Source organism: Borostomias antarcticus, assembly GCF_949987555.1.
Source record: "Borostomias antarcticus genome assembly, chromosome: 23".
NCBI lineage: Eukaryota > Metazoa > Chordata > Actinopteri > Stomiiformes > Stomiidae > Borostomias > Borostomias antarcticus.
In genome coordinates, this window is record NC_140256.1 from 17,250,497 (window position 1) to 17,266,781 (window position 16,285).

Genomic DNA, 16,285 nt, shown 5'->3' on the forward strand with positions numbered 1-16,285 from the left:
CGTGGATTACTTCATCCTGCGGAGGAGACTGCGTGAAGCGGCACCTGTCTGTCCCCCACGGCGAGGGATCTACCCTCATCCAGCAACATACGCTCCGGCCCCGGGGAAGTGGCATGGGTCATTCCATAAGTGGAGCCCTGCTTACTTGGCTCCTGTTTATGGGCTGCTGTTGATAATAACTTGATAATACTTGTTTGTGTTTTCATTGCTTGTTATTCAAACAAAGAGAGTGTGAGAGAGAGAGTGAGAGAGAGAGACGACCAAAGAGAAAGAGAGAGCTTCCCATGCAATGCACTTTTCATAACAGGCTACCTTTAGAACAATGTAAATTAGCCTATGCACATCTCTCTAAAAACCCAATCAGCAGCGATGATTGATTATCGCGTGTCTCTCTTTCTCTCTGGCCTCCAGGACCCGGCGTCCTCCACGGCCTCATCGGAGGCGGACTCAGACCCCAGAGAGGGGGAGCCAGTTACCATCAACTACAAGCCCTCTCCCCTCCAGATGAAGATAGGTGAGTGAGCAGGGACAGCCCCAGCCTGCTGTCTGCTCGGGTCCTGGGTTCAGCACCTTGGACAGGGAACAGAGAACTACACAGCAATACTAAGAGGGGGAGAGCATACCCAGTCCTGCATCATTTTCATGTGATAACTTCTATATATCTTTGATGACAAATCTTTGCTAACATACTTGGCAGGCTCAACTTTGCCCTCCCCCTTTTCTTTCTAGCCTATGCAACAGGCTTCAATCAAGGGAAGCGGTTGAAATACGCTGTCAAATCCAATGCAGTTTTACTCTGAAGAAGACAGTGTTGTCGTCAGTGATTTGTGCACCGAATAAAGTTATTTTTAAGATGATCTGAGTGGTCCAGTACTCTCCTATATGGTAGCCTCCCAATGAAGATGTGTAAATGTTTAGATCGACTATGGGTATGGATGGGCCTTTCATCTTTCACCACTCTGACTGAGATCCAGGCACACTGACCTGGTCGACTGACAGCTGCCCAAGAACGTGTGTCCATCCATATCCGCGCACCCTCTGATGTCACATCCTGTATTGTGCTCCCGTCCCGTGGCGTGCAGAGAAGCAGAGAGAGCTGGCCAGGAAGGGCTCGCTGAAAAACACCAACGCCGCAGGAAGCCCCGTCAACCAGCAGCCCAAGAAGAACAACGTGATGGCCAGGACACGGTGAGTCACGCTGATCCAGTTCAGTCTCCTCTTATCCTTCACTCGTTCTGCTCTATTTTCATCGCTCCCGTCTGCTGTGCTCTGTCTCTCTAGCCATGTTTCCATCCACTCGTCAATCGAATTGTGTGAGGATCGCTCAAAATATGAATGCGAATAAAGCCGGCGAACGTGCGTTTCCATCTAGAGCTTTAAATCGGATAAAGCATTTATCACAAAAGACTTTTATCGAACAAGAGAAAACCCGATGAGATCGACAGTACAAACTTTTTGTCGATTTTCATGATTTTTAATCGAATTTTACTGTTTCCATAAGGCATTTTTAATTCGATATAACTTAATTCGCATAAAAGGTGTGGATGGAAACATGGCTTCTCACTCTCTCACTCTCCTCTCTCTTTCCTCCACAGGCTGGTAGTTCCTAATAAAGGCTACTCTTCCTTAGACCAGAGTCCAGATGAGAAGCCCCTGGTGGCTCTAGACACAGACAGGTCGGTGGCTTCCTCCTCGTTGACACCCACACTTCCAACACATTTCTACCACCACAGACTCAATCAATCAATCAATCAAAGCTTTATTTGTATAGCCCATTTCATACCCAGAGGCAACACAATGCGCTTTACAGAGAACAAGGGAGGTGGGCAGACATCCCACCCCTACATATTCCAGAGGGAAGCAAAAAAACAGTAATCACCCGGGGGCCAGATAAGTGAGCTGTAAAAATTCTTCCCTGACCCCTCTCAACAAGGCGATCGAGCAAGCTCCTGGAGTATGTTTGTCTACCGGTTAAGAACATTTATAAAGCAATAAATAACATTAAATTACATTTTCAGAGTAAGAGAGGCTAATAAGACTGATTGATTGATTGATTGATTTTATTTATTTTTAAGACAGGGACAAGGTACAGTAGACATTTACCCTATAGAATAGGGAGAGATGCACTGTACAAGGTTATAGCTAAACAACTAATTTCCACCCGCAGTCCCTGGGCAAATAAATATACAGTCTTAAAATAAAATAGTGGGGCAAATAGTACACAGTAGGAAAGTTACGTACATAGAAGAAATACAAAAAAGTCGACATTACTGTCAAGGGCCACTAACTCAAGATGAAAATGTTATGCGAAGATCAATGGTAACATGATCAATGCAAACAGAGGAAAGCAGGTTCTCTCTCACGGGTCGGATGGTTGTGTTGCAGTGATGATGACTTCGACATGTCCAGATACTCCTCGTCAGGATACTCCTCCGCCGAGGTGAGATGTGTGAGGGAGCAGGTACCTATGCACTCTGGGTAACAACACCTAACGCCACGTCCATGCCACCATGCCATTGTCACCCCCCGCGCTCTCTCCCTCTCTCTCTCTCTCACTCACTCACACTCACTCGCTCGCTCACTCACTTTCCTCAATTTTCTTCTCCCTCTCGAAAATCATGAGTGTTGGAAGTTCATAATATCTGCAGTCATTAACATAGTTTCACTCTGTAAAGGTTTTAAGCCACCTATTGTACAGTCTTGTTCATACTTTGCTTCATGACTTATTCATGAAACAATTCAGCTTGTTTACGACAACTTCCTTATAAGGCTTGATAACAACGCCTCATTCACCTACCGTTCTTATTTCCTTCTTAAACCCCATTTACGCAGTTTCCACAATCTTCTTCGTAGTATGGGTTTGGTGTAGTTGTCCTCTCCTCCCAAGCTCGGGGCCGAGGGGCTATCCTTTTACCACCCCGGGCCTGGGTGAGGGGTCACCCGGGCTATATATCCAGGCACACCTCCAGCACCGCCATGTCACCGTTTTGTCATCCATAACCGTCAGGCCACGCATTTAGTTGGGTGTCCGGTATATCGGACAGTCCTGGGTAAAAGTATAAATAGTAAACAAAGACAATGACTGCCTTTCAGCACAAAATTGTTTTAATCGCATTTCAGTAACATTAGAGAAAATAGTCCCCGGTGTGACTGTTGCTACGCAACAGACATAAACAAAGGGCGCGTCTCTTTAAGTGATTTTGGCTACAGAACCTGCCGGGGCAGTCCGAAAACATCTTGACACATTTTCAAACAGGCTTTATTTTGATAAACAGATCACATATTCGGAATCTACATGGTAACTTTGTGTAGGAAGGAAATAGGACTGCACAATTAATCGTGAAATAATCGAAATCGCGATTATGACCTCCGCGATTAACTAATCGCAAAAGGCCGCAATTAATGTGATTAATAATTTTGCTTTGAATTGAGTGTGCTAGGACTACACGGATGAATCACAGGCGCTTATGCTGTCTGACCAATCACATGCGTTCCCGCTGAGTGTGCTGTACGCAGCAATTTCACTGAGAAGACAGATAGGTCGGTCAGTAGGTCAAGACAAGTGTCACAAGAGTACCCGCAGCCATGAGTAGTGAAAAAATGAGCGAAAACAAGGTCAGTGAGTTAGTAACAAGAAAGGGATCAACGTCCGTGATTTGGGAGCATTTTGGTTATTATATATTAATATTATATATTAAATATTAATCGCAATTATTAATCGCAATTACCATTTTGAAGCAAATAATCGCAATTATTATGTTTCGTCATAATCGTGCAGCCCTAGAAGGAAATTATTAAGTTGATAAACTAACTCACAGTCCGAGAGATTGAATTAAAAGTCTGTTATATTTGGAATGCTGACAGTGTAACGGGCGCATTCATTTCTAATTGAGATGAGGCTCTAGCGAGATTCTACAGGACTTTATGCTATATATACAGTACACCCCGTGACTCGCTCTCAACCAATCAGAATGCTTGATTTAATCTACCCGTATTATAATCTAATACATCCATGATTATAATACCTATTAACTAGTGCTTAATAAGAAGACCTTAATATAAAGTGTTACCATGACAGTTCGTTTGTTGTTCACTTCTTGAAGCAATAGTCTACTCTACCTCCACTTCAGAAGTTCTTTCTACATTTGGAGACCAATGCTCCATCTTTAGCATTTAGTTTGGCTCTCTGTTAACTGTCAAGTTCTCTGTCAACTTTCCTCACAATTCAGAAGAAGACGCATGTGCTTTCAATTTATGAAACCATGGGATTCATCATTATACTGTAGGAACACAGGTACAAACAAATTCTGCGGTGTACAAAAGAACAGATAATGAATCAGACAGTCTGAGTATCAGTAGATAGCCACTGGTAACATATCCTTTATAAACTAAATTCCACACTAGTAAGATAGATGAAGCATTCCTGTGTGTGTCTGTATATCCTCCAATAACAAGGATGGTCATCTGTCTGTCTCTCTTTCTTTCTCTGTGTCTGTCTCTCTCTGTTTGTCTGTCTCTCTGTCTGTCTCATGTCTCTGTGTCTGTCTGTCTGTCTGTCTGTCTGTCTGTCTGTCTGTCTGTCTGTCTGTCTGTCTGTCTGTCTGTCTGTCTGTCTATCTCATGTCTCTTTGTCTGTCTGTCTGTCTGTCTCTCTCTCTCTCTCTCTCTAACTGTGTGTCTGTCTCTTTCCTCTCTCAGCAAATCAACCAGGACCTGAACATTCAGCTGTTGAAGGACGGTTACCGGCTGGACGAGATCCCTGACGACGAAGACCTGGACCTGATCCCGCCCAAATCCGTCAACCCCACCTGCATGTGCTGCCAGGCCACTTCCTCCACCGCCTGTCAAATCCAGTAGCCCCGCCTCCTATCCCCCTGCCTTCCCCCACCACACACACACACACACACACACACACACACACACACACACACACACACACACACACACACATTACCCAACCCTCATCTGCAGTGAGTTTAATGAGTGAGAGCAAGCAAGGGTACAATATGATAATTATGTATATGATAACATTTAAACCTAAAAAAAATAGAAAAAAATAGAAAAAAACACAAAAATGTAACAATTATGACTAATAACAGTGATAACTTCCTCCTATGGCAGGACATGCACTTCTGTTCGTGTTTGAGGGCCAGGGGGAGGCTCACTCTAGGCCTCTGGCTCCTCCCCCTGGCCAATATTGTGTAACACAAGTGAAAAATAGAAACAAAAACATTGGCTATTTAAAAGTGATTTTCATGTCCCTAAAGAATAAGAAATATCATAACTGCTGCTGATTCAGCTCCTGTGCTTACCTGACTTCTAGGTCATATTTATTGCATTGCGTTCTTCAGACCTTCTCTTTTTGGTCATAGACTTTTTAAATTGAGGGATCTGTATGATTGTATATGATGATGGGGTGTGTTTTAAAAAGTGAATACTGGTCTAGATGCCCTTGGACGTATTACCTGGTACTGAGAACAGGGTTGTGTAGCAATGCACCCACTTTCTCACACACTCACCCACCCTCGGATTTTGTACAGGATTTAGGTATTTTGACTGTTTGAGTTCTTAGGGATGAATGTATCGCAAAGGGACAGAATGCATGTAGAGCACCCAGATAGGGAAATGAGCTTTGTTTGTATTGGCCATTTAATCTCACATCTAACGACACACTCTGCTATTTTGACTATTGATTGACTTTGTTATTTTGAATGTCTCATTCTCACCCATTTGTTTGAATTTGATTAGGTTCTGAGGCAAAACACACACTTAACCCATCTTAAAGGGGATAGCTTCTCTGAGATGACCAATAATCCAGTGGAATTCATAGTGAGTTCACATATCATTGTACTGACTTGACATACCCTGCTGGCCCACACTATTCTATAGGCCAGAGGATGAGCAGCTGGGACTGAGGTTATTATATAGAGATTAAGTGGATTTGAGAGAGCTGCTCAGCCTGTTGTGACATCATAACGCACCCCTCCCAGTGTCAAATCTGTGCTCCCCTGCCATAATATACCTAGTCCTCCCAGTTCTACACCCTTTAACCCAGAGATGCATACTTGTGTACTGTACTTGCCTCACATAAAAAGCTCTGGATTGGTGTAAAATCGTATTCTTACACCAATCCTATGCCTTAATGTCTATGTAGGAAAGTGCACATTCAGGGAACAGAGCAGAGAACGGATGCTGTTTCAGAGGAGCACACGCAATGCCAACTCAATGAGCTGGGTGCCATTTCTTGTGATTGGTTAGAAATGATGTACACATCATGAGCTTGGAGCACTGCTATCTCACTGAGTCCTTCACTCTCTCACATCTCTGAGTTGATTTGCGATTAGAGTATGCCTTAAGTACAGAATATTATATAAAAGTGTGTATATTTATTGCCGGGCTCATGATTAATTTATTTGAAATGGATTTGCAGTCTATGTATTCTTTTTTCTTACATTTAGACCCAGGTTGTTTTTTCTTCAGCTTTTCATTTGACAGTTATGTTGTCACCGAGACACTTCCATTCCAGTATTTAACAATGTTATTGTTCTGTGTAGTGTACGATATCAATAAACACAAAAGCAGTGGAATGCTTGGCTGGTGTCTGTTCTTTCTACACAGCAACAAAGTGTCATATTCTATCTGCCGCATAGAATAGTGAAGTGGGAACCCATCTAAGCTGTACTGGATTAGTCACACGCCGTTTGAGTGCATCTGAAGAGCTTAAAAGAATGTGTGTGTGTGTAAAAAAAAGGGTACAAGGATGTGTACAAAGAATAGTTTTATTGATTAAACGTTTACAGTTCATTTCAATACTATGTACACAGAAATGAGATACAGTAGGAACGACTAAGAATGTTTAACAGAATTTCAAGCTGAAAGGCACAAGCTGTGCTGACCAAAGAAGCATGATGGGAAATAAGGGCAGTCCATTTCACAGTATGACTCTTACAATCATGAGGCAAAGCTTTGCGAGGGCCTGAGACCCCAGGACTTCCCTCCCCATCACGGCTGAGCCCAAGCATTCAGAAGGCAAACAACTCTTTTCTGCTTCCAAACCAGTTGAGCACTGATATCAGCCTGATATATGCCCACCTATGAACTAATAGCACAAGCAGATGACTATAAGAGGATAAATCACTGTCAGGCTTTCATCCTATAGGCCTCCCTCACCCATACTAAAAATACATTGAACACTCTGTACCTAAATAAAACATACAAATGTTACCTGAAGGACTAAGAATACAGTATCGATTGTTTAAAAAGACAAAAAAAGACAGTATAAAAAAGTTTTCCGAAAATTATATAGAGGTATGATTATTGAGTGTTATTATTCTTCTTTCCACCAGGGGACTCTAGTGACATAATTTTCCCCTGATAATGAAATTCTGGAAAGAAGCCAACTGTGCATAAACATACAGTACCATTTTCATATTACTATTGAACAGATAGCTTGATTAACATTCTTGTGAAATTACACACGTAACTAACACATATGCAACTGTTCAATGATGGAATCATGGTGAAATTGTGTGATCTTTAGTCTGAGACGTAATATGATATCAGTACATAGAGAGCAACATAAGGACACGCCTTTGTTAAGTTTGATAGAAAACAAGGAACACCAGTAGGAAATGTCTAACGTGCTTCACCACATCATATACCTGACTGGTAAGGGCTTAGAACAACAAATGACATCTGGCCTTTGACTAGTTTGTACATCAACACATTCCCTTGTTAGTCCACTTCTCAACTATATTAATATTGTGACAAATGATCTCCATTATGCTACATTCACCTTGTCTTTCTGTAGTGGAGGGTTCTGTACAAGGACAGGGTCTGTGCTTAGAACCACAGGCATGTAAAAAAGACATCCATAGGATGAGTGTGTGTCAGTAGTGTGACTTGGATGAACCTATGAGGGGGTGAGCAAATAAGTAAGTACCCTAAGCAACAAAGTATGTGTGTGTGTGTGTGTGTGTGTGTGTGTGTGTGTGTGTGTGTGTGTGTGTGTGTGTGTGCGCGTGCGTGCGTGTGTGTGTATCACACCCCAGGGGGGCTCTGGTCTCCAGAGTCGGAGGAGGACACAGAGAGGGAGGACAAACGCTTCCTGGCCGCGGGGCCCTCGAGCATGCTGGGATGGAAGCCTGCGTGCCGCCGGGCGTGTTTGGTCAGGTGATCGCTCCTCATGAAGCACTTATCACACAGCGGACAGGTGAAGCGTTTCTCGCCTGTGTGTGTGCGGTAGTGGCGCGTCAGCTCGTCAGAACGAGAGAACTTCTTACAGCAGTCTGTCCAGGTGCACTGGAACGGCCGCTCGCCTGTAAAACACACATGTGCACACACACACACACACACACGCACACACACCAGCCACCAGGGGGAAAATGAAGAACAGAAAGTAGGTCATATAGAAGCAGAGAACTGAATGTTCTTCCTGATCAACAAAACGTGCATGTTCAGGGGTTGCTTGTTGTTGTGTAAACCACAGGCAGCAGCTTGCCCGTCCACCCACGTGTACTACTCTTAACCACGCCCCCCGTCCTGTTTACAACCGGACACAGTGAGGTATGGAACGTGACGTGTAAGGAAATGGCCGCAGGGTCATCTCCGGACAACATGTGGGCAACATGTCGCAGTGACCCGTGGGGTGGGAACCGTTGCTTATAGCGTTATGCGGTAGTGCCGAACAGTAGTCTATTCATAGGAAAAAGTGGGGCCACAATCCTTTTTTCGTAAATAGGTAGTACAGGTTCAAGGTTAGCCCCAACCTATGCCTTATCAAATTAGGTGAATGTATATAGGCGTAGCCTATAGTCACAAATACAGTTTATGACTATTAATAGTGTATAGCCTACATTTAACAAAAAATGTTTTAGTTAAAAGTAGACAAATAAAATAAAGGTTTGTACGTCAACAACATATTGAACTCAGTCTTGTTGTTAGGCTGTCCTCAATAATCAGTGTCAATCAGACCTTGCGATTTATTTCCATAAATGCATGTGCAGTTTCGGCTCAATCACAGGATGCAGGAATTGAACAACAATCCTACGCACTATTTAAAGCGGTACATGCGCTGTTCTCGCAGCTCTGCGCTTCCACAAGCGACACCGCCCCCAGTAGGCTAGTGGGCTTCTCTGTCCTCAGTAGGCTATGGGCTTCTCTGTCCTCAGTAGGCTACTGGGCTTCTCTGTCCTCCTCTGTCCTCAGTAGGCTAGTGGGCTTCTCTGTCCTCCTCTGTCCTCAGTCACACCCCGGCTGGGAGGTAGACCTATAGTAGCCAAGAATTTAGGCTATGGAAAGTCCACGAAGTATGCTTATTTGATAGCCTACTCTTTCTACGCCTAGTCTTTCACCTTTAAAAAAAGACAGGCATTCTCTATTTCCCCTGGCCAGCTATGGAAACTGAAATATTCTTTATCAAAGGTGATCTTTGTGATAGCCCACACATAAAGTATCCCACTCACCGGTATGCACTCTCAGGTGGGCTTTGAGGTGGGACGACTTGCCATACACTTTCCCACAGCCAGAAAAAAGACAACGGTGCCTCTTATCAGGAGGAACGGGCGTCATCGCTGCCTTCTTGATCCGCAACTTATTTGTCGCCGAGGTCTGTCGCACCCGCCCATGTCCCCGTCTGTCCCCAATGAACCGGCGACGTCCACGCTGTCCCATATCCAGACTGCTGGCATCACCCCCACCCAGACATCTCGTACCCGCGCCACATGTCCCGCTCGGTGGGCTCTGATTGCATTTGTTCAGGTCCAACAAAATCATCGCCACCATCAATAAAGTCCTGTTCTCTTGGTTCTCTTTCGCCAAGTCATCTGTCGCTCCTGAATCGGGACAACCGAGAGGCAGGTTAGAGACGGAGACTAAACAATCCCCGGCGAGATCAACTTCCGACATGATCAGGACCCTCTCCCTCTCCCAATGCGCATGAAAGAAGAACGTGTCCCTCTGATGACTGTCTTCAGATGACCACAGGAAGACCCACAGGCAGGACAGAAAACATGTGGGGACACATAGCTACACACGTGTCGACTTTAATGTATCGTTTCACAACGATGCGTTTCACTACCGAAATGAAATAAAATAAAACACGCTTTATGACGTGGGGAAAAAATAGCCAAATAGTCGAAATGGTCTCGCGTGCGATCTCAAGTTTATTGAACAAAATGTGTCTCTGATATCCAGATTCTCTGTGACCTCGTATGCGGCAACTTGTCCTGTTTTACTGCGCATTCAGTCCTCCAAACTCCAAAAAACAATTTCTAGGAATCCCAGTGTGTCATAATAAAGCGGCACTGCAATTGGCTACTACGAAACCTGACGTATTTTATGTTCACTACTTGGAATACCCCGTTCCCTGATTGATTGAGCGGATGGTGGCCCAATAGGAAGAGCAACATGAGAAAGAGGCGTGTCTCACAGCCCTATGGCAAGACCACATGCAGATTGTGATGTGTACGCAATTAATACGCGAGTCTCATTGTACATCAGGTATAAATCAAGGGCACGGACTACTCCCGTTGTCCTTTATCCTGAAGTGATCGCAGTTTGCGCACCTACTCCATGTATGGTTTGGATCGGGTGAGCCTGTGAATAGCCAATCATAGCCTATATCATCTCTGCTGATCTCTGTAGGGACTGATCCCGTGAATAGTGAGTGCTCACTACGCAGTCCTGCAATCTATAGCCTACTCTGAGTCCACATAATTCACCCTAGGTACTATGCCTAATGGTAGCCTAATTATATGTTGGCTTCTTTGAAATCACACGTCTCTGAAAAGCTAGCAAGAGATGTCAAATACCCGACAGTAGGCTATAGGTGGAGGGGCACAGCATGGTTTTCCTAGAGGCGGGTTGTTTACACTGTCACAGCATCACCCCTGAGGTCACTATTCAGAAAATGTCACACAAATAGTCCTACCTGGCCCGAACTGCCGCAACATTGACGTGTCATTAGTAGCCTAGTTACAAACTTGTAATGATATTCATAACATAAAGTGGGATATATATGCTCCTTTCACTGTGAAGGGATCAGGCTATATTAGGCTATATTTCACTTTCTGTGGGCTATAATGAATATCATTCTAGGCCCTTCTAGCCTCCTAAACTGCATTTAAAGTAATACGAGTTAAAGGATGTTTTGGTTTTCTGCTACTCGCCCTGGATGCAAGACATCTGTAGGCTATAGCTTGCGAAGCACATAGCATGCAAAGCAGGGCGAGGAGGTATGAAGGCAGTAAACTGCAGTGAGCCGAAACCACTGTGTAAAAAGAAAAATGTCAGGCGGGACCAGCCAGCCAATCAGACGGTGCCTAACGGCATCTCCAATGTAAACCCATCCATGGTGTAAACCCCTCGAAGCATGCCATGGGGGTCTATGGGTTCATCGAAGGACACAGTTCTAGGAAATATTGCTGAGCTTTTAGGGGCGTACCAACATTTCCGCCTCCCGCTTCCTATTGGATTGGTGCTTAAAAGCGAAAATAACCTAGGGGTGCAGGGCAATTTAGTGCGTCATTCTATTGATTTCAAATTATTATTATTATTATTATTATTATTATTATTATTATTATTTTAAGTAGGCTAGCATGCATTTGGTGTCTGGAGAGGCGAAAATCACCGGGTGTGAAGATTTAACCCTCCCCTTCTTCCAGTTCCGAAAAGCATGTGGGAAATCGTTTCTTAGAAGAAGACTCGACAGCAAACATCACAGTGCCTGAAACTGACCTGTCTCTCTGTTGACCTGACACTCATGTCCCTGGAAACGCCCACCTCTTACCATGTGAGATCTGCGATTCAAATCACGGTGTTATTGACATGCTGTTGCAACCAACTCCTTCCCCTGTGTGTGTGTGAGAGAGAGAGAGAGAGAGAGAGAGAGAGAGAGAGAGAGAGAGAGAGAGAGGGAGAGAGAGGGAGAGAGAGAGGGAGAGAGAGAGAGAGAGAGAGAGAGAGAGGGAGGAAGTGAGGAACAGAATGTTCTGTTGCTTGAATGCTTGAACTACGACTGAACTCGCACACCACCGAGTGCCCTTTTCTGGCATAGTGGACCCCCAGTGAAGCCACCAGCGAGGCAAACGTGGCTACGTAAATTAAGAGAGGTTAGTTTGAAGAGTTCCCACAATAGCTTACATTAAAGGTGGGGTAGGCGATTTGGCTCAGAAGCACTTTTTGTTATAGCCTAGGCTATTTTTTTCAATTCTGTTTACATCCAATCTGCAGCAACCTCCTGACCCCCCTCCCCCAACTAAAACAAAACACCGAAGCTGGGGTGACAGGCCTCCTCCATTGCTGTACCCACCCTCTGGAACTGCCTCCTCAAAAACAACTGTGACTCAACCTAAGTTCGCGTCACCAGGCTCTCCTAGGGTTAAGAGAGCCTGTTCTCTTTCAAACATTTGTTCATGTTTCACCTATGGGATGCGCTTGCATGACCCTACGGCGGAAGCTTTTATACAACGTCTGTCCTGATAGGATAGACTGGCGACGCGTGACAGGAGGTCCCGCCTCCGAGTATATATATATATATCTGGTGTCACCGCAGCAATGTCATTCTCGCTTTCTTCCCCGGAAGATCTTCGTTGACCTACGCTTGGAGATCAACATTTTTCTAGGTACTGTTCGCCCTACAGCTCTCAGGTGGATTCAGTGGCCGTTTTTGGGAATTGTTTTCCTGTCAAAGAGCGCGGATCAGCATCCTCTTGAATTTGTCCGTCTCTGTGAAGCTGCTATTTTAGCTGCTAGCTACAGAGAGCTAAACTTTGCGGGGCTCTCGTCTGTTGCTACTTAGCCACCAGCTATCTAGCACAGAACTGTCGCACAAGATTTACCTTCACTCTCGACAGTCGCTATTTTAGCCAACAAGCTAATCTAGCACCGAACAGTTACAAGCACTACTGTCACACAGAACTTACCTGTCAGGGATTCCCTGGCAGGTGCTACAGAGAGCTAACCTTTTCGGGGCTCGGCAACTGTTTTTATTTGGCCGGATTTCATAGCAGGTATCCGGTCACCCTGGGCCCAGCCCCAGTCAGGCCGAGTGCCTGTGAAAGGCTTCGCCGAGCTGGAGGCTGAAGGGCTGCAGAGGGAGGGGCTGGCGAAGCTCCTGGCGGTGGAGCCTGAGGTGGCCTACCACTAGTCCCGCGGGACACGCCTCCCTGCGGCAATGGAGGCGACGTCGGGGGCCAACCGTCGGACTTACCGATCCTGTGGCCAGGCGGCACAGGCCCTGAACGCCACAGTCCTCCTGGCTGCCTACCAGGCGGAGCTCCTAACCAACCTGGAGGCTCAGCTGTGGGCCAGTCACCGTTGTCTCTCCTGTCAGAGATCCGCGCTCTACAGGATAACTCCCTGAGCGCACTGGACGGGGTGACGCAGGCCACCGGGAGGACCATGGCCCTGGTGGTGGCCAGTGAGAGGAGGGCCTGGCTGGACTTGACCTCCCTCCCGGAGAAGACCAAGACCCAGCTGGCGGATGCAGAGGTGCACCCAAACCTCCTGTTTGGGCCGGCCCTGACAGACAGGCGGGCCATGGTGAAGAAGAGGCAGAAGGAGGGGGAGGCCCTCCAGTCCGCTCTCTCCCGTAAGATGAAGCCCGCCCCTCCGAAGGTGCCTGCTCAGGACAGGCAGGGCTGTTGTATAAAAGCTTCTGTCATAGGGTTGCGCAAGCACATCCCATAGGTGAAACATTTCACTCATGTTATCAGAGAACCGGGGTTATGCGAGTAACCTAAAGGTTTCCATTTACTATCAGATTCACATCCTGTCTACTGCTAGTCTACATAAAACCTGTATCCTGTGTACTGTAACTTGCCCTAGACCCGCCTTACACTGGTAAAAGGCAAAGTGATTGGCCCCAGACTATCACGTGAGACTAGTAAAATGCAAAGCGATTGGCACCAGACTATCTAGTGCCCACCTATTCTAAAATTGTATCAGGGGGATGCAACTTCACCTTAACTGGATCTAAAATGCAAAGCGTATGGCCCCAGACTAACTCCACCTCATTCCCCACTTTCAAATCATCCCTCAAAACCCACCTCTTCAAAATTGCTTTTAATGTTTAAAACTTTAGCCCACATGTTTTAATCCTCCCCCTTGTTGCTTCATTCATTTTATCTTATTTATTTATTTATTTATTTATTTATTTATTTATTTATTTATTTATTTATTTATTTATTTATTTATTTATTTATTTATTTATTTATTTATTACTGTTATTTTTATTTTTATCTGATTATTTATGTATTTATTATTACTGTGTTGCTACTGTTTTCCTCCCTTATTTTATTGTACAATATTTTAGTGATGTTTTTCTCTATGTAAAATGTTTCATTTATTGGTTTATTAATCGGGGTCTGTAGGCAGGGCTACAAATTGGGGGGGCTGTAGAATCCTATTTTATACTAAGACCTTAAAGCTCCACTATGTGGTTTTGATCTTAAAATATCAGTTTCAAAGTCGATCTATTGGTGTGCTGGATTATTATAGCGAGAACAGCACCTCTTCTATTCACAGAGGGGTCCGGCGGCCTGTATTTGCACTATGGAACCTTTGACCGCGAGCCGCATGAACGTTCTGCTTTACCTTTAGCTCTCCTCTTTGAATTTGCCTGCAGAATCCGTTTTCCTCGGCTTGTCAGTTGTCAACAAATGCACGTGAGAGGTTTTAACCGGCGTCTCTCAGCGTTTTACGACAATGGTACTGCGGTTGTAATGGCTCTAGTGGCCTTTAGGGGCCGCTAAAGTGCACAAAACTGGACTGCTACATAATAGGGCTTTAACCTAACTAACTAGTCTAAACCTAAATCTAATCTAAAAGGCGCTAGCTACCACCAACACCACCAGGTGGCCCCATATGACTTTCACAATTAGAGTGGACAATAATTAAAGGAGTAGTAAAGGGAAAATGCATGTTTAGCCCTGTTTTTAAGGTTACTTATGATCATATACAATGGTTCAGATCAAAACGTTGACAAAACTAGCACTTTTGAGAAAGTCTGATAATTGCTCTACCACCGTTTTGGTCATACAATGGATGTGGGTGGGCACCTTGAAAAATCTTTCAAAAACATGTTAAACTCTCGATTTCAAAGACAAGAAACTCACCGTGTCCGTTGGTGTTCTGACATCAAATTCGCCGCAAAGTATGAATCCTGTAGGGTTTTATTGATCATTTTATGAAATCCATTGACTTGTATTGAAGCGACCGTTGTAGATGTGTAGATCAATCTGCAGAGGGGATTCAGGAAGCAGAACTACTTACGGTAGCTATTGTTATTGTTTATGTTGCTAGGCTACCTAGTTTGCGAAAGTTTACACATGTATGTCCTGCGACTAAATAGTTCTATGCTAAATATTTAAAAAAGCCTTTCCAGATGAACTAGAATCTTACTTTATGGCGAATTATATGTCAGAACGCCAACTAACACCTCGTGAGTTTTTTGTCTTTGAAATTGAGAGTTTAACATGTTTTTTGAATGATTTTTCACGGTGCCCACCCACATCCATTGTATGACCAAAACGGTGGTAGAGCAATTATCAGACTTTCTTAAAAGTGCTAGTTTTGTCAACGTTTTGATCTGAACCATTGTATATGACCATAAGTAACCTTAAAACAGGGCTAAACATGCATTTTCCCTTTACTACTCCTTTAACTAAGGGGGCTGGAAACAATAATAATGAACTTTAATACTAATAAATGATAAACATAAACATAACATGCACAATAACAACACATAAACAATAATCCCTAATCTAAAATGGCCTATGTCTAAATCATATCTAATTGGGGTACCAGTTGGAGCTCTTGTAGGGGAAAGCTGTGGGGGAAGTTTGAATTCCAGGGATGATCAAGTGGTGAATGATGGCTCTATGCATGTGGTCTGGGTGGAAGATGGTGATCTGACGTCCTCTTCTTGGGCAAAGACGGTGTTGCCTGCTCCCTGATGAACAGTGAGCCCGCGAGACGATCCCCAATGCCTGTCTCTCCAACGCTGGGGTCCAAGTCCATTGTCTGCATGTTGAGGCACGCGCGTGTCAGCTCTGTAAACACATAATCAAATCCACGTTGGCTATTGGCTATGTTCAAATCACTCCAGAGTCCAGACTTCCTTCTATGCTCTTAACTCACTCCAAATTTATCTTACTGTGAACAACTAACGACTAGCTGTCAGGCTGTATATGAGTTAGCCTAACTGTATATGAGCCAGAGTTAGCCTAACTGTATATGAGCCAGAGTTAGCCTAACTGTATATGAGCCAGAGTTAGCCTAACTG

At 44.5% G+C, this 16,285-nt stretch overlaps 2 protein-coding genes across 5 annotated transcripts in view; one reads left to right on the forward strand and one right to left on the reverse strand.

The window, feature by feature from the left end:
* Positions 1-4,857, forward strand: part of LOC311324974 (protein FAM219A-like) — a gene marked incomplete at both ends in the record, with an annotated part of 5,471 nt that extends 614 nt beyond the window's left edge. For 2 of the 3 annotated variants that reach the window (XM_084457592.1, XM_084457593.1), the window contains 5 exons: positions 412-514; positions 1,083-1,188; positions 1,596-1,676; positions 2,386-2,440; positions 4,702-4,857. In XM_084457592.1, coding sequence (XP_084313718.1) covers positions 412-514; positions 1,083-1,188; positions 1,596-1,676; positions 2,386-2,440; positions 4,702-4,857 — 501 coding nt within the window. Of the gene's footprint in view, positions 1-411; positions 515-1,082; positions 1,189-1,595; positions 1,677-2,385; positions 2,441-4,698 lie in introns of all 3 variants that reach the window. The other variant, XM_084457591.1, reaches the window with a different exon arrangement.
* Positions 4,858-6,763: 1,906 nt separating this feature from the next.
* On the reverse strand, positions 6,764-11,828 carry klf9 (Kruppel like factor 9). Of its 2 annotated transcripts, XM_084457167.1 has the most exons (3): positions 11,737-11,828; positions 9,465-9,833; positions 6,764-8,318 (listed from the first exon to the last, which is right to left on the reverse strand). In XM_084457167.1, exons 1-3 carry the CDS (start codon positions 11,789-11,791, stop codon positions 8,041-8,043), a joined length of 702 nt encoding a protein of 233 aa, XP_084313293.1. In that variant the 5' UTR covers positions 11,792-11,828; the 3' UTR covers positions 6,764-8,040. The 2 variants fall into 2 exon arrangements, with proteins under 2 accessions (XP_084313293.1, XP_084313292.1); XM_084457166.1 differs by lacking the exon at positions 11,737-11,828 and having other exon boundaries at positions 9,465-10,469.
* Between the last annotated feature and the right edge of the window lie 4,457 nt (positions 11,829-16,285).